Here is a 21,867-nt window from a genome sequence, read left to right on the forward strand (position 1 = left end):
GCTAAAAGCAAGTTTCCACTGTTACATCGCTTTTAGCCATCTTATTTCATCACCCAAGATCTAAGTTGATATTGATAAAAAAGAAATTAAATTTTAAATTCAATAAACTATATTACAATTTTAAAATAATGAATTAGTTCGATTGACCAATATTAACAGTCTAATTCTAACGGTCTTATCATCACACAATTAAAATTCAAGTCGACATAGTAAAAATCTCTTAGATTTCAAATCCACCAAATGAGGACGAACACTTTGACCGTCCAAAGCGGACCGAGATGCATACGTCGCAAAGTCGCACTGATCTTCTGTAGTTTGACAAAAATATCCGCTGTCTTCTCTCCGTCCATGCTAAAAATTCCTTAAAATAATCATCCACGTTTTTCATTTTCAATCACTGTTCTACTCCTTTTATCTTCTCTTCGAATAAAGCCATTGACAAACATTCGAATTCCGAACACATATAATATAAAATTATTCAAACATTATTTCTTGCGAATGTTGCCTATAATTAATCCTTGTTCAATCTTCACTCCACCAAATTCTTCAATTTTTCCATCTCATAAACCCACCTTCATTCGTTGCCAAGCCGCTGCTGACCCACCAGCCGGCGGTCCCTCGTCCTCTCGCTGGTGGTTCAACTTCGGTGCCGCCGCGAATGAAGCCGCCGCTGTTGCCGGAGCACCTGGGTTTGGGAGCATTAGCCAAAACTCTGACGAAATTGCTGATAATCGAATTGGGAATAACATTAAGAAGAAGACAAAAGTGAATGCGAAGGAAAGGCGTTGGTCTCGTAATAGAGAGAGCTATTTGGCTGATGATGGTGATGCTCTTCCTCTTCCTATGACTTACCCTAACACTTCCCCTTGTTCGCCGGAGGAAATCGACCGCCGGCTGCGCTGTGATCCTATAATTGAGGTGTTTTTTTTTTCATTTTAATTTATTGGGTTATTGTAAAGTTACAAACTTGCTGGCTCCAGTTGAGAATCTTGAAGCCTAGGTCGAGATATGGTTTGGTAATACTTCTATGGTCTATACTGACCTAATGCCACGAGGATAACGCTGTAAAAATAATTTGAACCGTTTGATTGGCTAACAATCAGCTTATCAATAGGCTCAGCTCTTAGTATATCAACATACTTCTAAAAATGTTTCCTATTAAGTTTTTGTTGACGATTTTCTGTTTGTCTTGTTATTACTTTAGGATTGCAAGCAAGTTGTCTATGAGTGGACTGGAATATGTCGGAGTTGCCAAGGGACAGGACTTGTTAGCTACTATAACAAAAAGGGGAAAGAGACCATCTGTAAATGCATACCTTGCGCTGGAATCGGTATAAGAATCATACTTTTATTTCCTATCTGAATATTATCTTTTTTGCATGACATAGTTAATCTATACGGGTTTGCTTGGAGCACACAGATTGCATTTGTAGGTGGCTTCATTTGTTCTCATTGACTATCTATTGTAGGATTAAGAGCTTCCTTCCTAGCATATATTTAATTGGTAAAAGTTTTCAGCTGAGTGGTCTTTCAATAGACAACTGATCTATTGCGGTTAAGGTAGCTTTCTTAAGCTGTATGGATCTTATCTGCATTCCTATATAGTTACCCCTAAGGAAAAGATCATGATGGACCTGCTGAAGGAAGTCGAAGGTGGGTAAGAGAGATGGTAAGTGCTTTCTAGAAGTAGGAGCTGTTGAAATTGGGGGATTAACAGATAGAAAGAGGATATGCTTGAAGTTCTAGAAGCAGCTGGAATATAGGAGGATTTTTTTTCTTTCGTAAAGCTATCCGTAAGTCAAGAGATTCTTGCTCTTTTCCTGATTAATTATCATTTCAATCCTAAAGCTGGTTCAACAAGACTGTCAAAACATTGAACCTATTCCTAGAGATTGTTTCATCTATACTGGATATGTTGCTCATGCATGAAGATGTATGTTTCCTCATTTATACTTCGGATGGATAAGTAATATTCTGAAAATGCATTATTAAGGAAGTTAAAATTAGTGAAACACAAATTTGGGTTGGTTAGAAAGTAGGTTAGCGCACGAAAGAAGTGCATAAAGTGGGATAAACCATGGGCTGGAAAAAATTAAAGAGAAACTTTGTGAGCGTAATGTGGTTTTCCTTTCACATATTATCAGATATTCCTGTTTCTGCCAGATCAAAAGATCAATATCACTATATGATGTTGGAACTTTTCAAGCAGCAAATTTGATCAACCTGCAGAGTGACTTGGAATGTCAACAACAACAACAACAACGAACCCAGTGTGATCCCACCATGTGGGGTCTGGGGAGGGTAGAGTGTACGCAGACCTAACCCCCACCTTAAAAGGTAGGGCGGCTGTTTCCGAAAGACCCTCGGCTTAAGAGTGACTTGGAATGTCAAATTTCATATATCATTTAGTTTCCTGAATGCAAATGAAAGGAGGAGGATTGTACTTCTGTACGTTTTGGACAATTACTTTAATTATAGAGGTGTAGATGATCTTAGGGTAAATGTGTCTTTAGCAGTCTATCTCAGACATTTTATACTTCAGAAGAGAAGAGCTACGAGAAAACTCTAGTATTTTGGTGTTTTTATTTTACCTTCACAAACTTTGTTTCTTCTCTTATTGATTGAATTTAGAAGTAAGACCTAGTTGGATCTCGTGTTTATGTCAGCTGCTGTTGGTACTAAGAATTAGGGAGCTGTTCCATTCCTTGGTAAATAAATTATTGAATCAGGATTTGGAAGGATTATATACATTGTTCTCATCGCCTGGTGACTTTAAAGTTCACATAGGTTAGTTTATGGATTTCAGTGAGGAATTAGTCCCAGGATGCAGCATTTCTATTTCTCATCTTCAGAAGTTGTTTTCTTAATGGACTTATGAAGCAAACAACTCCCTGTGGAAACTCCTAATCATTAAGGCAATTACCATCTTGTTGAGATTGTGGAGCTGTCTATTCTTCAATCCCAGGAGTTTTTCTTTTTTTGCTTGACACGTCTTATACTTTCAGCATTGCTTGCTGGGGTAATCTGGTTTTCACTTATCTGATATTTTGGGCTTCTGCTGCTGGTAGCCTGATATAGAGAGGGGCTTTAAAGTGACAATGGAGTGCTTTTGGCATCTTTTCAAAATTTTGCATCTCAAAGAACAAGAGTCCTTGGAGACAGGACCTGAAGTTTATGCCCTATATTACATTAGATGACACACTTTTCCTTTTCTTGTGCATCTCTATATCTGTATGATGTCTGGAAAAGTCGAGAGAGAACATCTTATTTGACACTCTAGCTAAGACAATGGTAATTCCTATATTCTGTGCAATTAGCATGTTTCATGTACTGGTTTAAATTGTCTGACCTAAAGGAAAAAGCGTGTTTCCTCCAAATTTTCCAGATTCTGCGTTTTCTGCTTGTAGTTTCAGATATTCATGTTTATGCCTCTTAAGGGAGAATAAATTCCTGAGGATCTGTCCATGGAAACAAAGTTGTCAACCACTATAATGGTATTTACGTTGTTGATTCCTTCAGTATCTAATGTGGTCCAAGAAATGATGTGGATCAAAATAAATGAGATGGTATCTATACCTCTACTAAAAATTCGTATGCCCACAGGGATCTATACCTCTCTCAAAAAGTAGCCCCTAAAAGTACTCTGCTGCTGTTTTGAAAATCAGGATTATGAATTTATATTATTTGATTATTTCGGAACTGGTATGTGCATTAATCTTCCTGGGATCAACTTCTTTTAAACTTGTGGCTTGAGTAACAGATATATGTCCGGAATCTCAATCTCAGATCTAATACTTTGACATTTCAGGTTATGTGCAGAAAATGACACTACGTACGGATATTGATGTGATGGTGGACTTGGATGATAAACCACCTTGACAAAAGAATACTTGTACCATTTTGTTTAAACCAGTGTACGTTACGAAGCTTTGAGGAGACACTTAACTTTGCGGAATTGTTGTAGTCTTCGAGGAGCAAACTGTGGGTCCAATAAAGGACAGATTCTACACATCCGTAGCAGAATAAAGTACTTTCAGCGAAAGAGATAAGACGGTTGGAGCAACTGAGCAAGTTGGGCAAGGATCGTATCTGTAACTTAGCTTTTTCACTTCAGCTCTTTCCTTCTTGGTTCTGGAAATGTTTTCATACGTTTCGTTGAGAATCTTGGTTGCTTTACACATAGTTGAGGAATAAAAAGTATTCTTTCTTATCTTCTTAACTTTAAGCATCAGAATATGTCTCCTTTGTTCATAGCCATTCTACTATTTAAGGTCCTTTGCTACAAATGTTAGTCAGCAAGTTCATTCCAGTTTAAGTCTAACATATCTTCACCCAAACAGTAAGTGGAGAAAATGTCAAAACCGAGCTTTCTTGATTTCCAATATAACCTCTCGAAGAGAAGTTTCCTGCGTAAACCGACTAGGATGTTCACTAGAGAGAGGCAGAACTCACGTTCGTTGCCTGTTTACCAACCTAGTCTTGATGATCTAAAGAAAGTTTTTGATAGATTTGATTCAAATAAAGACGGTAAGATTTCACCAGAAGAGTACAAGGCTATACTCAAAGCCATGGGGAAGAAGAACCTCCTTACGAGGGAAGTTCAAAAGATTTTCGATGTTGCAGATGCAGATGGTGATGGATTTATTGATTTCAAGGAGTTTGTGGAAGTGCAGAAGAAGGAAGGCGGAGTTAAAACTATGGATTTGCAGAGTGCCTTCCACACTTTTGACAAGGATGGTGATGGAAAGATCAGTGTGCAGGAAGTGTACGAGCTGCAGAAGAGGCTCGGACAACGTTGCAGCCTTCAAGATTGCAGGAAAATGGTGAAGGCAGTAGATGCAAATGGAGATGGTGTGATTGATGTGGATGAATTTATGAATATGATGACTCGCACTTTGTTAGAAGTCCCTAATTGAAGGCCCCTACTGGGAATTCCAAGATTATCAGTCATCACAATTCACTTAGTTGCTATATGTTTCTTGTATAAATATAAGGTTTCTGCATGCTGGTGGCATTAGGTTCTGATTATAGTTTGATATTTTATGAGAAATCTAATAGTTTCAATGTAATTTAAGGTCTCATCCAACAGGTTTTACAACTATGAAAAGTTAAATAACATTCACAAGATCATAAGTTTCATAATAAATCCTAGCTGGGGTGAGTGGAGTGGGGGGAATAATAACGATTGGACCAAGCATGGTACATGCTGGCAAGTGTAATAAGTGATGTTAAGGCAACTAATCTTAATTGAACAGTTCAACAAATCAACACATTTTCTCCATCTTTCTTTTCCTCTTTACGTCTTTTTGGAAGTTTTCTTCCGGGAATTTTTCTTCTTACCAGATTAAAGAGGAGGAAGAGCAAAAAGGGTTAAAAAAGAACCTACATAAAGGACTTCGATGAAAATAAGGTTCACGTTAACATAAGCTAAATGTTTTGCATACAAAGAAAATAAGGTTCACTTTCCAGGTTTTAGAAACAGTGAAGGATAAAATGCATCGGACTGATACCAAGATTGCATGTTTCACATTTTAATCTGGCTAGACTCTACTCAGAAACACAGGGCAGCAAGGAAAAAAAAAACAGTATATGTGGTTAACTATTTGAAAAGAGAGAAATGTGAGATGCTTTGAAGAAGACTATAACTCTATTCAGAAAATCAAGATGAATGTAATTTTCTGTTTCATTGTTGGTGTAAAGAGAGCTTTGTAGTAGATGTAGAACCTTCAGTAAGAATAATAAGGACTATGGTTTTTGAATTGATAAATATGGCTTAAGCATGGCCTTTGTGCTGATAGCCTGATATTTATCTACTGTTGTCATTGTAGAAAAACTAGACCAGCCACAAGTCCTACCAAACTATTGCTAAGGCAGAATATTGGTAATAATATGTATACATTCCAAGGTTCTCCAACTAAATGACTAATATAGCCATGAGCAGATGGGTTATCTCCCGTTTATATTATATACAAATCCTATAACAATGTGAAATGGGGATAAAAACAAACTCATTTCGTAAAGTATTCATTGGTATCGAGTTCACCAAGAGCAGCCATTAGGTTGCCCACGGATTCTCTTAAGACATGCTTTAGTATTGATAGTTTCTTCAACTTTTCTTCTTTGGTAAACACTCTCTCTTCGGTCTCTCCAAAGTCCTTTCGTATTTGCTGGACATCAAATGAATAGAGTCAAATAAAGATTGGATATTCACAATTCTAACTTGATTGACTGAATTCACATTCTATCATATATAGGCAAAGGAAACTACTAGTTGAACTTGGCTAGAGAATGGATATGGAAACATGCCCTTGTAACTCCCTGCTCAACAAAACAACAGTTTCACCTACACAACTAATTGATGAGAAAATCAAATTAAATAACATACAGAAACACACATCTGAATTTAGCATCTGACGGTTCTTAATTCTAACTACAACCAATCCATCAATCAACTCTACTTCAACTCCAAATTAGTTACGAATACTGATATGACAGGAAATTTAGAGAACCTCCTAGGCAATCGACTAAATAAAGAATACAGTACACAAGCCAATGAAAGCATTAATTATTCCCATCAAAACTCTTCAAACTACACGATTTCAACTTACCTAAAATAGTGCAAAGGGGAACTATTCCAACTCAATTAAGCCATTATAATGGTAAGAACACTCATGCCAACTGTCAAATCATTAACAGACCACTCAGAAAAAGAAGTGATAACGTAGTTGAGCAAGAAATTTGTCCAGATATATGAAAATTTAAGCAATAAAGTTTGGAATATCAAGAAATAAAAGTTAAATAATTATTACACCTATAAGGTTCCGGTAAACATAACATTCCCTCAACTAATACCCAAATTCTTCAATGGAAGAACAAGACTGAAAACAAAATAATCCTTTCGGATAAATTTTTAGCACCCTTCAATAGCTTGTTTGCTTATAAAGTGTGAAATAACTTATCCTAGAATTAATAATTATGACCGAAATAGGGTGGAATACTAATTTCGGGATAACTTATTCCGGAATAAAAATATAAAATAACAAAAGTGCCCCTTAAATTCTCTTTTATACATCACTTTTACATACATTTATATTAAAATAATTTTTAATAACATTTATAACAACATTCACAATCTTCACTACTCATTTATTTTAGGATGATATATTTTTCCATTAAAAAATTACACTATATAGCTATATTTTTTATTTATGAATATATTATACGTTGAATTTATTTAACTGATCGTTATGTTTATTTATATTTTGCTTTCTCTTAAAATGTTCGCTCCGCTATTAAATTACATATTTTTAATTAAATAGTCTTGAAAATTTGTATCTTATATATCAATTAAAATGAAGATAAATTTAATATTTTACAATAAATGAGTGATATGTGCTTAAATGAAGTGACATCAATGATAAAATCTCTTTTACTTTAACAAACTTAAAATGAAAGATTCATTTTTAAGCTAAATAAGATGGATGTTTTATATTTAAAAACACAAGGCATATTATGATAATGCACACAGAAAATTAATTAAGTTAAATAAGATGAAAATTTTATTTTTAAGAATGAATAACGAAAAGTTGCAAAAAAAGTGTAAAAAACTAAATGAAATGAAGAGTATTTTTGTAAACAAACAACTTATTCTTAGAAATTATGTCGTGTATATTATTTGAATACAACAAACCAAACAATCAATAAAAAATCACCCTATTATAACTAATCCCATCATAACTAATTCCAACATAACTAATTCTATTATAACTTAATTCCATTATAACTTGTATTCAAGTCAAACCACCATAAGTGTGGCAAGTAGTACTCATATTGACACTGCAGCAAGGACTTGCTAAAGCAAGCATATCTTCTGATGATGTATGATGATATGTCTCCATCTTTCTCATTCACAAAAACATAGAAAGCTCAAGAAAAGTTGATCCTTTAAGAACTTGTCCATTTTAATTGGCTTCCCTCAATAAAAGCTAACATGAACAGCAGAATATAAAGTCAATTGTTGTCTGCTAATGAGTACTCTTATCCTCAATTTTGTCAGCCGACCAAAAAAGGAAGAAATGATATGAACCATGAATGCAGTCACACTAATGGTTTTTTCATCTCCTTCTAGCTTGCTATAAACCCTAAACAAATTCTAAAAATAAATCAACTTTCAGATAAAACCATTCAAATAATTCTTTATGAAACTTAAAGGATGATTTCAGTTAAATAAAATATTATAAATATAAACTCAAAGTTAGGGAGAAACGTAAGGGATAATATTGGTCAAAAACTCCATTTTCCTATAAAGTGACACAACAAGAAACAATGTGAAAACATTGTGCAGATACAATGGAATATTAATTTGACTGGCACTTTCTTGACTAATCCTTAAACAAAGATCCAAACTACTAGAACGGTCTTAGATATCCACAAGGGTGCAAGCAATCCATAAATTGCAAGACATGGTGATTTTCGGCATTGTAATTAGGAATACATGAAAATTCTTGGTGAATTCTTAGATGACCCTGAGCAGTGTCACAGCCAGTCTAAAGCAATCTTAAAATTGCGCTCATCCCAACATGCAGACTCCTGATGATTCCTTGACGATCCTGAGAATTGTGGAAGCCAGTCTATGTATACTCATATTAGCCACCATACTTCACCAATAATCACCACAAGAGCATTTTCCATCCTTGAAATGATGAAACCGCTTGTTGTCCCTGACAATTAACTCTCGCCCAACAATCCTTGACATGATCTTGATGGCATTGTGACAATCACCACATACACGGAGATTCTTTATGATACGTAAAGGTGTTCTGGCAGGAGTACTAATCAGACCATATGCAATGGCTAAACGTTCGCTATGGTATAGCAAAGCCTGTTCCTTGGCTTCCTGATCAATATCATGGAGGACATATCTGGTATCAGGAACATAAGCTTGTTCTTTCATTGCAGCCCTCAACTTTTCGTCATCCTTGAAGAGGGTTGGATTACGAAATTCAGCAACTCTATTTCTTCCCTCAAGCATATTAATGGCTAACTGCTTCTTTACTAGTGGAGTGGAAATTTTATTAGCAACAGCCTTAGAAGGGTCAAGACCAACCATCAACTCCTCAGCTCGATCCTCAAGATCAATATCGCCATGTGTACGAGCATAATTCATTAATGCTTCCCAAACAGCTACTGTTGGTTCGAATGGAAGCTTTGAAATATATTCCTCTGCCTCAGCAAGATGTCCACATTTTCCCAGAACACCCAGAAGTCCTAAATAGTGCTCCACCTGTGGAGAAATTCCATACTTAGCCTTCATCGACTCAAAATGCATGAAAGCCTCATCAATAGCATCTGCACTGGCACAAGCCTCGAAAACATACAGAAAAGTTTCCTCGTTTGGCTTCAATCCCGACTCCTGCATCTGATCATACAATGTCAACCCATCATCCCCCAACCCATTCAATGCATATCCATTTATCATTAAATGCCATGATTCCATATTCCTATCACGCATATGATCAAAAACTCTGCGCGCATCTGTCATACTCCCACACTTGGAATACATATTGATAACTTTATTGCTCAAACCAAGATCACTCCTGCATTTTGATCTCAACAAGTAGTCATGCACCTTTTTAGCATCTTCAAGTTTCTTCGAATTGGCACACAACACAAAGAGCATGTCAAAACATTGTGCATCTGCAACTACCCCCTGTTCCATATGTTCAATAACCTCCTTAACTTTACCCTCTTGGCACAAGCTAATTAAATCAGCAGTAGGTGGAGGACCACTCGGGACTTGATCATGCACAACCTGGGCTTGGTTATGAGATTGATTATTCATTTGAAACCCGCTTCCCGGTGGGATCCTATGCGCCTGAGAATCCAGTTGACTGGGGCTAACTCGTGGAGCATAATTTTGATTCTGATTATTCCACTGATGACCAGCACCAGGCTGTGGATAATTCTGATTTCTATTAGGACTTTGAGCATGTTCCGGATTCTGATATCCACTTTGTGGATAACTTGGAGCCGCATTAGGGGTTCCATGTTGTCTGAAGCCTTGATTTTGATAATTCCATTGGTTGGCATTCCCAGGTGGCGGGTAGTTTTGAGGCTCACCGGAGCTCGGCTTATACGGAACGCTTTGATTTTGAACATTAGGGTTTTTCTGATTCTGATAGCTCTGGCTATATTCCTGACCAGGATTAGCATATCCTTGACCAGGATTAACATTTCCATAATTTGGATAACCTTGATTCACCTGATTAGGAGTTTGATACTGACCATACGACATATTCATCTGATTATTATTCGGATAATTCTGAGTTTGATTATTCCACTGCTGAGCAGGACTTCCAAAATGCTTGTTTTGCGGAACTCCAGAGGGGTGTGGGGGAATTTGAACATCGTTTGGTGCTGTGAATGTTGCTAGGGTTTTTAAATGTAAGGAAGAAAGCGGAGAGTTTAAGGTTAGGGATTTCGGGAACTTGATGTCTGAAATAAAGCGTGAAGAGGAGTATAATAAACATACCTTGTGCGAAGAAGTGAAAATGGAGACTCGAGTTCTGCGTATCGCCATTAGAGAAGACATTATTGCTTCACTGATTCAAGCGATAAAAACACTTTGTTAAACCCTAGCGTCCGAACATATCTTGTAAATTCTGGACCTTTCATTATAATTGGGCTCGCGATCCGGGCTGTGGGTCGGACCTTCATGAAACAAAATTCATTTTTTTTTCTTTTTTGAAAATAAACAAAATTCATTTATGTAAAACTATCAGTTAATCCGATATATCCATTGAGTTAATGATTTTAAGAAGTGCAAAAAACGAATGGCCAATCTAGCTCAAAGGTAACATACACCTAGTTCTATAATTGTTTCTCCAAAAATGGATCTTTTATGAAAATTAAAAATTCATATTGAGTATCGAATATATATGAAAGAGAATAACTCCTACTAACTCTAAATCTTAAGTAACTCGCATATTAGTTTCCCATAAATAGCTCAAGTGGTGAAAGTATTTTCCTTCGTATTTTGCAAGTGTTCCGTTGTAGCCAAGTAATAGAATTCATTCATTATACTCTGTTAATAATTAAGTAAAAGCTTACTATTGTTAATGGCATTACTAATGTAAACAATTAATTTTCGAATCGAGAAAAATAAATAATCAAGACAGGAAAATTGAAGCTTCAAAATGTAGTATTTGATTTAAAAAAATATAGTAAGTGTTACAATCTCCATGAATCCTCTGATTCTTCTTTTCAAATATATATATTCAAGGGCCTTTGACCTTGATCTTGAATTTGATGGACTAGAGCTTGAATATGATGAACTTGATCTTTATTTGTACTTGAATCCAAAGGCTTGAAGCTTGATCTTGAATCTTGATAAACTTGTTCTTGATTTGTACTTGAATTCAAGGGCCTTGAAGCTTGTTCTTGAATCTTGTTTAACTTGATCTTGACTTGTACTTGAATCCAAAGACTCGAAGCTTGATCTTGAATTTGGTGGTCTTGATCTTGACTTGTTTTTGAATTTGATGGATTAGATCTCGACTTGTACTTGAATTCAAGGGCTTTTGAATTTGTTCTTGAATCTGATGGTCTTGATCTTGAGTTGTATCTTGAATTTGAGTTCTTGAGTGCTTGAAGTTGTAGCTTGTACATAATTTGTAGTATTTGATTCACGAGCTCTCTTTGTGCTTCTTGTTCTTCAAAAATCCTTTGAGTTTTAGGTAGTTTCTTCATCTTTCCTCTTGTTACTTACTTACTTGGCTCTCTTTGAGAGCTCGTTTTACATCTTCGTCGTGTCACCAAAATCCATCCTTCATCATCAGTATAAGCACCGCAAGATTGATTTTCCTGTAGAGGTTTGTCTTCCTTTATTACTTCATTCATCAAAGGTACAATCAATGATGTGTTAATATCGATCGGTTCGAAGTCACCAAATTTAATCATTTTTTGTGGTGATGTGGTTAGGACATCGCTACAATCATGCACCTCAATAAAGTTGCAAAGAAGTATGGGATTGAACGAACCAAAAGTGACAGAGACTTGATTTGAACTTTCCTTCTCGTCTTCAACAACATCTTTCCTTCACTGGCTAAGTCCATGATCTTTTCCTTAAAGATAAAACACTTTTCAATAGGATGGCCCATCAAACGATGATATTTGCAGTAATTTAGATCATTAGTCCTCCCAACCTCATCTGGACGCTTCATTTTAGGTAGCTCAAAGAGTTTCAATGACAAAAGCTCTTCAAAAATTGCTGGAACATCTGAGTCCAAGAATGGATACTCTTTTGCCTGCATTTCCTTCAAAGTCAGCTTTCTACCAGCGTTATTCTAAAAAGTCGTGGTCTTCACACTTTGATTCTTGCTTATATTTGTGGCCACTTTCAAAAGTACGGCATTAACATTCATCGACTCCTTATTTCCAAACTTGGGTGCCGATTTTCCCTTTTCTTTACTTTCATTTTGTCTTTTCCCTTGTGAGGCTCATAAATAGGTAGTCCTTCAGTTCTGCTTGCGAACATGCTCAACTCTATATCATGAGCACGTGTGGCTAGTTCCTCAAATGATTTGGGTTTAATATCCTATAGGATATAACGAAGTCCCTAACGTATTTCTTGAATACACATTTCTATTCCAGAAGCCTCACTGAGTCTATCTTACAATTGAGGCTTGCGTTTCTCCATTGATTGATGAACTTGATGGCATGCTCATCTTCCCATTGACGTGTATTTGTGAGTTTAAACATGCTTACAATGCACCTCGTCTTATAGAAACGATTGAGAAATTCATGCTCGAGTTGTTCCCAACTATCAATAGAGCCAGCCTACAAATCCGTATACCAGTCAAAGGCATTTTCTTGTAAGGAGCGCACAAATTGTTTAACCAGCCTCCATATCTTCCAACATTATTGTAAGTTTCAACAAAGTGTGTGATGTGTTTCTTTGGATTTCTCTTTCCGTCAAATTATTGAAATTTTGGAGGTTGATAACCTACCGGCATTGTCAAGACATCGATTCTTGAAATGTACGACTTTGCATACGTAAATGCTTTGAAGATACGTCATATTTATCTTTGATAGTTCCCATAATGAAGTTCTTCAGTTGATGAATGAGAATTCCTCCTTCAGCAGATACTTGCAGTTCATCACCCACATGTATTTACTTTGTAACTGAATTTCTCTTTGCTTGTACCATGGACGTTTTTCAGGTGCATGATTTGAGTACCCCTCCATAACATTTTCAACTCTGTCCGTCAATTTGACAATTCGACTATTCTGATCTTGCACATATTTTGTTAGACCTTCAATTGCCTTTGTCAAACTCGCCAGTTGTTTTTCAACAGTTGAGGCATTAGTCATCATCGCTTGGATGACCATCATGTATGATGGAGTAAAGCACGGGTCTTACCTCAAACTGAAATTTGTTTGGAATAAGTTATGTGGAGTGACTGGGGCAGATCTGGTGATCAAGACATTATCTTGAATAGTGCGATCCTTTGTGTTAAAGGGATTAAGTAGAGTCAACGTCTCTTCAACAATATCAGCTATATTTTCTCCTTCTTCCAATTTATTCAGAAAGAATCTTGCCTTTTTTGAAGATAGAAGATCAAAAATAAAAACCGATACGGACAGCACTTGGAGTGCTTATTGTACTAGCAAGTTTGCCATGTTCCTAGTGATGGATCCCAAACCTCCCATAGTAGCATCCAGTATATTCTCCACCTCAGAGGAAAACTTGGAATCAGTAGCCTTAGCAACAATAGTCTTGGAGTCAATCTTCTTAGATGCCATTTAAGTATTCTTGAAGTTTAATGACCGATGTAAAGAGATGAGAGGTAGAGATTGTCCTACTAGGCATGCCAAAATTTGTAAACAATAAATTTTTGAGCCGAGAAAAAATAAACAATCAAGATAAGAAAATTGGAGTAACAAAGTGTAATGTTTGATTTCAAAATGTAGTGAGTGTTACAATCTCTATGATAATCCTCTGATTCTTCAAATAATATGGAATATGTTGAACTTGAATTTGATTTAGATTCAAGGGTCTGAATACCTTGATCTTGAATCTTCGTCTTCAAACTTGGATTTGAATTATTCGTCACGAACACTTTTATGATTATGACGAATAATAAATGTGAACAAGTAACTTGATCTTGAACGTTTTGATATTTGTCTTCATTCTTGATCTTGAACTTGAACTTAATTGCTTGAATTTTGTAGCTTTGTAGAGAATTTGCGACCTTTGATTCGTGAGCTTTCTTCTTGCTTTATGTTCTTCAAAACTCCTCCCTTTTGAGAATAATTACAACCCCTATTTATAGTTGTAGGGAGTGGTATGCCTGTGTGATTTGATTGGTCGTTTTGAACTAACCGATCATATCCCTTTGATGAAGAGTTTTAATTTGGTTGGTTAGAACATGTCACATATACACGTGACATTATTCTAGTGACTCATTTAATTTGACTTGAATTGCCACATAACTTTGACACGTGACATTATTCTAGTGACTCATTTAATTGATTTGGATTGTCACATAACTTTGACATATGACATTATTCTAGTGGCTTATTTAATTTGACTTGGATTGCCACATAACTTTGATATGTGGCAAGATTTTAGTAGCTTATTTAATTTAATTTGAATTGCCACATAGCTTTGACATGCGGTATAATTTTAGTGGCTTATTTAATTTGACTTGAATTGCTACATAACTTCGACACGTGTCATGATTTTAATGGCTCATTAATTTGACTTGAATTTCGTTTGAACTATTTTCTTGAATTTAAGAAAGTTTAAATTAATTTACGGATTTAAATCTCATAAATTTTTAATGCTTACAACTAATATAATGAACAAATTTGTAATTTCTTTACTTCTTTATTTGGTTTTTTTAAAATATTTAATCACAATATACTTTAAGCCTACGGTATGGGTGCTTAAAACCAACCTAGATGCAGGTCATAGATTTCCATTTTCCACGCATCGCCGCTCAGATTACAATAATGTTGCTAGGCAGTGATGAAGCTACGTGTAATGAAAGGGATTTTTCATCAGAAAGTTATACCACATGAAATAGAGTGAAAAGAAATTATTTTTATACATTTGAATTTTAAAAAATTATTATTGTCTCATACGATTAACATTAATTATGTGATAAAAAACTAGACCAAAATTTTACACATTTGGGTCCACAAAATCTGAATCCATTTTTTTTCAAGCTGGCAATGCTTAAGTTGTACGTTTTGAGGTCCATGAATTGCTTTCTCCGTCTCCTCTGCCTTTTTCCACAATTATTATTATTAATATTATCCATCTTCTTATTCTGCATTGATTATGACTTTCTTGGAAGGTATATTTCCACTTTTTTATTTTCATAAGTTGTTAATTATTAAAATAAAGTACTTGGATTCATCAGAAATTGAATCTAGGCTGCACTAGTGACTTCTTGTTGATGAGATCGTGAAAATATATGAACGAAAATTCATGGTTACCATTAGGACCCCATTTTTCTGGCCGTAATTTAGGGGAAAATGAGTTGGCATTAGCCCTATCCTTATCTTTAACAGAGACCCAAGGGTCATTTTCCTTTCCATTTTGACATTTTGGAACAGGAAAAAAAAAACACAAAACTCCTTGATATGCTTAAGAAACTCAACATTAAAGTAAAGTGATCACTAGGTGGACTGCATAAGTGGCCATACGCAGCAATAATATACTGTCAAAATCTCACTATAATAAATTTTTGTTCCGATTATTATTTTTGTTATTATGGCAAAATATCATTATAAAGAATATATACTCCCTTTATTTCATATTAACTGAATTTCTAAAATAATGCACACATATTAAGAAAATTATTTAAGGACAAACTTTGAACCATATTTTCCTCTATTATCCATTTGTTTAATCAGGCTAATAAAAATGATTAAGTGTGAAATCATAAATACAAATAGTCCCTTTATTGAGTATAACTTTGTAGGTAGTGTAGTTTAACTCCTAGAAAATTACAAAACTTCATTAATGCAAAGGGTAAACATGAAAAAAGATTCAAACATTTCTCTTGAACTTTGAACAATTCAACTATTTTGAACAATAAAAAAAGCTCTAAAAATTCAGTTAATATAGAATAGTGAAAGTAATTTATAACATAACATAAAAGATTAGTTTCATAAAAAAAAAATAGAACTATTATAATAAAATATTTCTCGCCGTAATTTATATACGCTTAGTGAAAAAATTGTTTGCACTATGAGTTCATTTTTGCCGGTTGGTTATTTCATTGCATCTTTTAGACTATCAATTTATAGGTCATTTTTAGTCGACAGTGTAAGAAAAATGATAAATATTAGGCAAAAGGCTGGGGTGGGGGACTTTGCTAAACGTGCTAAAGATCAGTAAACATATTGCAAAATGGGGATTTCTTAAATTATGAGTATTAAGACAAAATTTGTTCACTCTATGGGAGACCATAAGAAACAAATTGTCATTGAACCATATTATGTTTTATTTTATAATATAATATATTATATTGTATCATAATATAATGACAAATGTAATATTTTGAATAAATCGTATTATTTTATAATGCATTTAAGATTTTAAATGATAAACTTATAATATAAAGAAAAAAGTAGTGTTATTATGAAATAAAAAGTAAGATAAAAATTAAATTATAATTATTAAATAATACATAAAGTTAATAATACGATTAGACCAAATCGATATTTTCATAGAATGCTAAGTTTAATCGAGTTTACAATAAAATATGTTTAAAGTTATACTCCAAAAGTTGTTTGTTTTCCTCACAATATTCAGTCAAAGAAATGAGCCACCTGTTAGGCATCCATTTGAAGATTCCCTTCTTCTGATGAAGATAAATCAAACCATGTGAGTACCAATTTTTCCATCCATAAAATTGGAATCTTTTTAAACTTTTTTTTGTATCATATTAATTACTAGTTAATCAAATACCTAAACCAGTATTACTTAGGTACTTTTTAAAAAAAATCAATTGAACGAGTCATTAAGAATTCAAAGTTGATTAGGAGTACATGTGCAATGCCAGTTAAGCCTTTGGAGATAACTCCATTCTAATGTGCTGTAGAAATTTGTAATTACAGCAACGTATAACCACCTTATTATCATAAAATATCTATCTTAACTTTAATGCTTTCATTTGTCGGCACAGCTTTTCCAGATTATAGAGATATTTCAGTTAAATTAAATTAATATAGTATTTCACAAGTTTTGGTACTCCATCCGTTCACTTATATATGTCTTGAACAATGCAAGTCCTTTAAAAAATAATGATAAATATTTTATTATAATACTCATATTAATTGATTCTTTGTAATTAGTGCTAAAGCTAAAATATGTGATTTTTTTTATCTTTTCTTAATAAGTTCAGACAAGTAAAATAAAAATATATATTTAAAATAGTGGACAAGTAAAAATAAACAAGGAAAAATTAAGAGCATGTGAAAAGGAAAAGCCTATGAAGACTTGGTTCTTAAGCTTGCCAATTTAGTAGTTGTAGGCTGTAGTGTGTCCAGTGAATTCAGACTGAGTGAAATCTTATAGTATATAATTCAATTTTTTTCTTATGTATATACTATAATTCGAGAAAGCAAAGCAATGAATTTAAATTATTCCAAATTGCTACATTGTGTGTGTTTTTTTTTTTACATATTTTTGAAAAACCGATAGAATCCATCAGTTTTAGGCAAAAAACCAAGACCGTTCATCGGTTTTGATCCTCAATTTTCAGCCTATTTTTGGTAGTGTTTTAAGGTTCAGTTAGTACGAATTTGCGTTGAAAAATATTTACCAGGCAACCATAATTTTTAGCGTGTTTGACAACTTTTTTGGCACAGCCATTAGAACTTTTCAGATCCCCTGTGGACTAATTTTTGCCCATTTTTTTCCAGAAATGGGTGGTTAAAGATCTAATGCACTTTTGGACCTCAATAAACTAGAACCATGCAAAGATTACATCTAGGGGAGGCTTATAAACATACAACAACCTTTTCTGGCTCTCCCACTAGGCAAAAATATTATTTTTTTCCTGTATTCTACCGGTTATATATGTTATCTCCTACCAACATAAATATGAGATAATGTTTAACTACAACTTATTATGTGAAACCTTGCTGTATATAGACAATACCTTTTACCATCTAATTTACTCTGCTACAAGTCATAGCTGGGGATCTTATAATACAACAATATCAAACATGTTCTGCTTTATAATTAAGGTTTTTGGAACTTGGCATTATAACCTTAGAGAAAACTGTCCTTGCTAAAAAATTACTATTTTTTATTTTCAGTGGATGTTTTTACAGATATTTTTATTGAATCGATGAAAAAAGAAAAAATAATAGTGTTTTCATAAGAAAAAATTAGGAAGCTTCCCATTATTTGAGCGACAATTAATTTCCCACCATGCGTTCTCCTAGTGAGCTAGTTCCGTGAGAAAATCATGTTTTATAATACAAATTTCTCATTAATTCACGATAGAAAAAACTTCAATTTGTAATAGTAGGGTGTGGATTTGTCACTGATAAGGCATTTACTATGGATTTCAAATGGCATACTTATACATGAAATTTTACTTATAACTAAAACGTGGTCCTTTTTTCTGCCATCTTTATCTCGGAGTGGTAAATTAGTCAACAAGAAAGCAATAATTTAGGTGCAGTAAACTATTAGAATGAAAAAAAGTGGCTTCATATACAGTGCATCTAGCATAACTTTCTAGATATAGGTGACAATTTTTTTACATATTTCATGCTTGAATGGTGGTAGATAGATATCACTATCTTATAGTAATTAACAGAGGAGAAAACACATGCAATGTGATTTATTTTAATGGATTCACATGCCTTCAATGTTATATTAAGTTAAAAGTAGTTGTTCAATGAACTACTTTTGAAGCAAAAAAAAAAGGAGAAAACTAAAAGATAATGTACTAACAATTTGTTATATGAACTTGACCAGTATGCAACAGATCTGAGAGGCATAATGTATTTCTGTGCACAATTTTATAAAAAAAAGCTACAACTACTATGCTTCAACCAGAGGTGGATCTAAAATTTAAATTTAATGAGTAAGCTTTCATTAGGTTCTTACGACTAAATTCATTACACATTTGAAATTATGGTAAAAGTGGAGTTACATATATTGAAGGGTGAATAGTTGGACATCTTTCATTGAAAAATTATATTGTGCATTTAAAAAATAATATGGTGTATATAGGTCATTTTATATATTAAATTTTCAACATCCTTAGCACTATTTATGTCTTCGCCACTGAATTGGTAATATTTGTTAAGAGTTTTAGTGATTTACCACGTGTATATATATACTCCATGTCAAAATTATAAAATTTAGTCATAAATTGACTAATTTTATGTTGACTATCAACCCATCGCAACACTGTTCATTTGAGCTCAAGACTAGTAATGTGAGCAAAACTCACACAAGAGCAAGTTAATGGACAATTTTATATATGTGAACTAATGTGGTCATTGTACTGCTTTCCTTGTAGTTTTCATGTTTTTGTATTTACGTTCTTTCTTTTCATAACTATTTGATTTGTTACACTTGAGCCGAGGGCCTTTCGAAAATAGTATTTACATCTCCACGAGGTAGGGATAAGGTTTGCGTACAATACTCTACCTACCCAGACCCCACTTATAGAATTTTTACTGGATATATTATTGTTGGTGAACTAATGTGGTCAATGTCTATTAAAGATATTATGTAGTCAAAAGTTGATTACATAATAAACAAGTTTACCATCTATATAAAGACTAGAAAAACTACATGTGACTCCTCACATTGAAAATTATTAGTTAAGAGATCAGTATTATTTCCCTTTGAATGGTCCATGGCATGCCTAAATCAACAAGGACTTTGCACAACAATGGGTCCAAGAATCTCATTCTCTAATGATTTTGCTGATACTCAGCAAACATTAAGGCATGAACAATATGGCTACAAAGAGGCACCTGTTTCCTCCGATTTCGAGTTTTCGGTCTCCGGTTACAAGATGATTCCAGCTGATGAAGTTTTCTTCAAGGGCAAATTGTTGCCCTTGAGAGAAAATAGCACTAAGGAAACAACACTTAAAGATGAACTTCTTGCTAATGACGATGATGATGATTATGAAGATATATTTCCATCAGTAGGAAAGGGGAGCTGGAAAGAACGTTTTAGTTTTAAGAGAGCTCCAATTTTGCCAAAGAAAGTTGATAATAAAGAGACAAAAATACCTGATTTCTTCAATGACGTTATCACAGGTAAGCCAATATATTTGAACTAGTTCATTCATTCACTTAAAATTAGAAATTTGCAACTTAAAGAGTGATGTTGCTCAGATTATCCAAAAATAATGTTGGATCCTCCAAAATGGCACTACTTTTGAAGGATCTGGCATGTACCCCACTACATTTTTAAAGAATCACAACAACATCGTTCATTAATCGATAACATGATAAAAAGGTAACTAACATGTTGTTGCAAGTTAAACTATACTAATAGTGTAAAAGATCTTTGTCCAGTCAGTGTATATAACTTAGATCCCATAAAAATAGTAAAACTTCGTAACATCATATATCAGTCTCTTAATTGTTCTTTTCTTGTCTTTCAGGAGCTAATTGATAGATTGAAGAAGGAGGATAAGCAATGGTAATGTTGTAGAGTTGTTGGATCTAAAATGGTGGAAGTTTTTTTTTTTTGGTCCTCCTCCTCCTTTTTGTTTTGGGGTGTTTTTAGAGATTTTGAGATTTTTCTTGACTCTTTGATCATTCATGCTCCACCCCTTAAAGAATTGGACCATGTACAGCGTCGTGATTGTTCTTACGTTGTACAAATGTTTTCAGCTTTTAAGTGCTTTTGATGTAATCATATGTATTTGTTTGATAGAATCTAATCTAATAATGCTCCCGTATTGTCACACTGTGTTTCTCTAGTGTACCCATTTTTAGTTAAACTTGAATTGAGATTTGAGTCATCCTGGGAACTTGATGGAAACTTTCTGAAAATTATGACAGCTCTAAGAGTTTATGACAGAAAATAATCAATTAAGACCCTTTTTTTGTGGGGGGGGGGGGGGGGGGTTGGGGGAGAGGGGGGGGGCCAGGGAGAAGAATGGTGAAATGGGGGATACTAATAAAGTTGTTAAAATACAAAATTCACTAGGAAATAATAGTTGGATCATTAGGTTCGACAATAGAAGATTATCTTGGTACATGTGCTCATAATAAGTAATACGCACAAGGTAAAATAGTTGAGGTACATTTAAGCTAATCCAAACACCATCGTTATTCAAAAGAAGAAAAAGACTGACGACTATCTTAGAGATAAAATAACACAAGCATACTAATGATTTAGCCATATTACCACAAGGGTAAACTTTTATGTATAAAACATATCCCTGTGATCAAGTGTACCGTTGTCACGACTACTTTCTTTGCTAAATTAATATAGTTACACTGCAAAATGTGTTGCCACTAGTCCGATTTAATTTCCGAAAAGACAAATTAACACGGTTATTGTATTCTTTGTATATCATCAATCATAATTTTAAATGTTAAATAGTCGCCAAAAGAAAAGTGTCCCTTACATAGAATTAAGAACTTATTGTGAAGCAATCATGAAGGATAAAGTGTACTATGACAGTGTCATAATGATACTATCAAAAATATAGCATGAAAAGACCCCTTGTCCCACTTTAAATGATAGTAAAGACGTTCATAATTTCCAGACATATAGTGTTGTACAAGCATTCTATTGCTTCACGATGGATATATCATCCAATAGATGTGAATCATGTCCCACCAAAAGAAAATATC

The 21,867-nt window shown here is 34.1% G+C and overlaps 4 protein-coding genes across 5 annotated transcripts; 3 read left to right on the forward strand and 1 right to left on the reverse strand.

Moving 5' to 3' along the window:
* Nucleotides 1–260: 260 nt before the first annotated feature.
* Nucleotides 261–4,219, forward strand: LOC129885548 (protein disulfide-isomerase SCO2). Its single transcript, XM_055959854.1, has 3 exons — nucleotides 261–918; nucleotides 1,205–1,331; nucleotides 3,809–4,219. The coding sequence occupies exons 1-3, from the start codon at nucleotides 499–501 to the stop codon at nucleotides 3,877–3,879; spliced, it is 618 nt and encodes a 205-aa protein (XP_055815829.1). The 5' UTR covers nucleotides 261–498; the 3' UTR covers nucleotides 3,880–4,219.
* A 3-nt stretch (nucleotides 4,220–4,222) lies between these two features.
* Nucleotides 4,223–5,127, forward strand: LOC129885549 (calmodulin-like protein 30). The gene has a single exon (XM_055959855.1). It carries the CDS (start codon nucleotides 4,353–4,355, stop codon nucleotides 4,914–4,916), a length of 564 nt encoding a protein of 187 aa, XP_055815830.1. The 5' UTR covers nucleotides 4,223–4,352; the 3' UTR covers nucleotides 4,917–5,127.
* Nucleotides 5,128–8,216: 3,089 nt separating this feature from the next.
* LOC129885550 (pentatricopeptide repeat-containing protein At2g15690, mitochondrial) lies at nucleotides 8,217–10,653 on the reverse strand. Of its 2 annotated transcripts, XM_055959857.1 has the most exons (2): nucleotides 10,532–10,616; nucleotides 8,217–10,428 (listed from the first exon to the last, which is right to left on the reverse strand). In XM_055959857.1, exon 2 carries the CDS (start codon nucleotides 10,298–10,300, stop codon nucleotides 8,660–8,662), a length of 1,641 nt encoding a protein of 546 aa, XP_055815832.1. In that variant the 5' UTR covers nucleotides 10,301–10,428; nucleotides 10,532–10,616; the 3' UTR covers nucleotides 8,217–8,659. The 2 variants fall into 2 exon arrangements, with proteins under 2 accessions (XP_055815832.1, XP_055815831.1); XM_055959856.1 differs by having other exon boundaries at nucleotides 8,217–10,653.
* Nucleotides 10,654–19,830: 9,177 nt separating this feature from the next.
* Nucleotides 19,831–20,994, forward strand: LOC129884521 (uncharacterized). The gene is made up of 2 exons (XM_055958816.1): nucleotides 19,831–20,313; nucleotides 20,664–20,994. Exons 1-2 carry the CDS (start codon nucleotides 19,902–19,904, stop codon nucleotides 20,672–20,674), a joined length of 423 nt encoding a protein of 140 aa, XP_055814791.1. The 5' UTR covers nucleotides 19,831–19,901; the 3' UTR covers nucleotides 20,675–20,994.
* The last annotated feature ends 873 nt before the right edge of the window (nucleotides 20,995–21,867 follow it).

This window comes from Solanum dulcamara, chromosome 4 (genome assembly GCF_947179165.1).
Source record: "Solanum dulcamara chromosome 4, daSolDulc1.2, whole genome shotgun sequence".
NCBI classification, from domain to species: Eukaryota; Viridiplantae; Streptophyta; class Magnoliopsida; order Solanales; family Solanaceae; genus Solanum; species Solanum dulcamara.

Excerpts from the sequence above, each read along its gene's own strand:
- LOC129885548 (XM_055959854.1), top strand. The coding sequence starts at position 499 with ATGTTGCCTATAATTAATCCTTGTTCAATCTTCACTCCACCAAATTCT. Across the intron at positions 919-1,204 it reads GCTGTGATCCTATAATTGAG|GATTGCAAGCAAGTTGTCTA; the intron begins GTGTTTTTTTTT and ends TTATTACTTTAG. Across the intron at positions 1,332-3,808 it reads CATACCTTGCGCTGGAATCG|GTTATGTGCAGAAAATGACA; the intron begins GTATAAGAATCA and ends TTGACATTTCAG.
- LOC129885549 (XM_055959855.1), top strand. The coding sequence starts at position 4,353 with ATGTCAAAACCGAGCTTTCTTGATTTCCAATATAACCTCTCGAAGAGA.
- LOC129885550 (XM_055959856.1), bottom strand. The coding sequence starts at position 10,591 with ATGTCTTCTCTAATGGCGATACGCAGAACTCGAGTCTCCATTTTCACT.
- LOC129884521 (XM_055958816.1), top strand. The coding sequence starts at position 19,902 with ATGGCATGCCTAAATCAACAAGGACTTTGCACAACAATGGGTCCAAGA.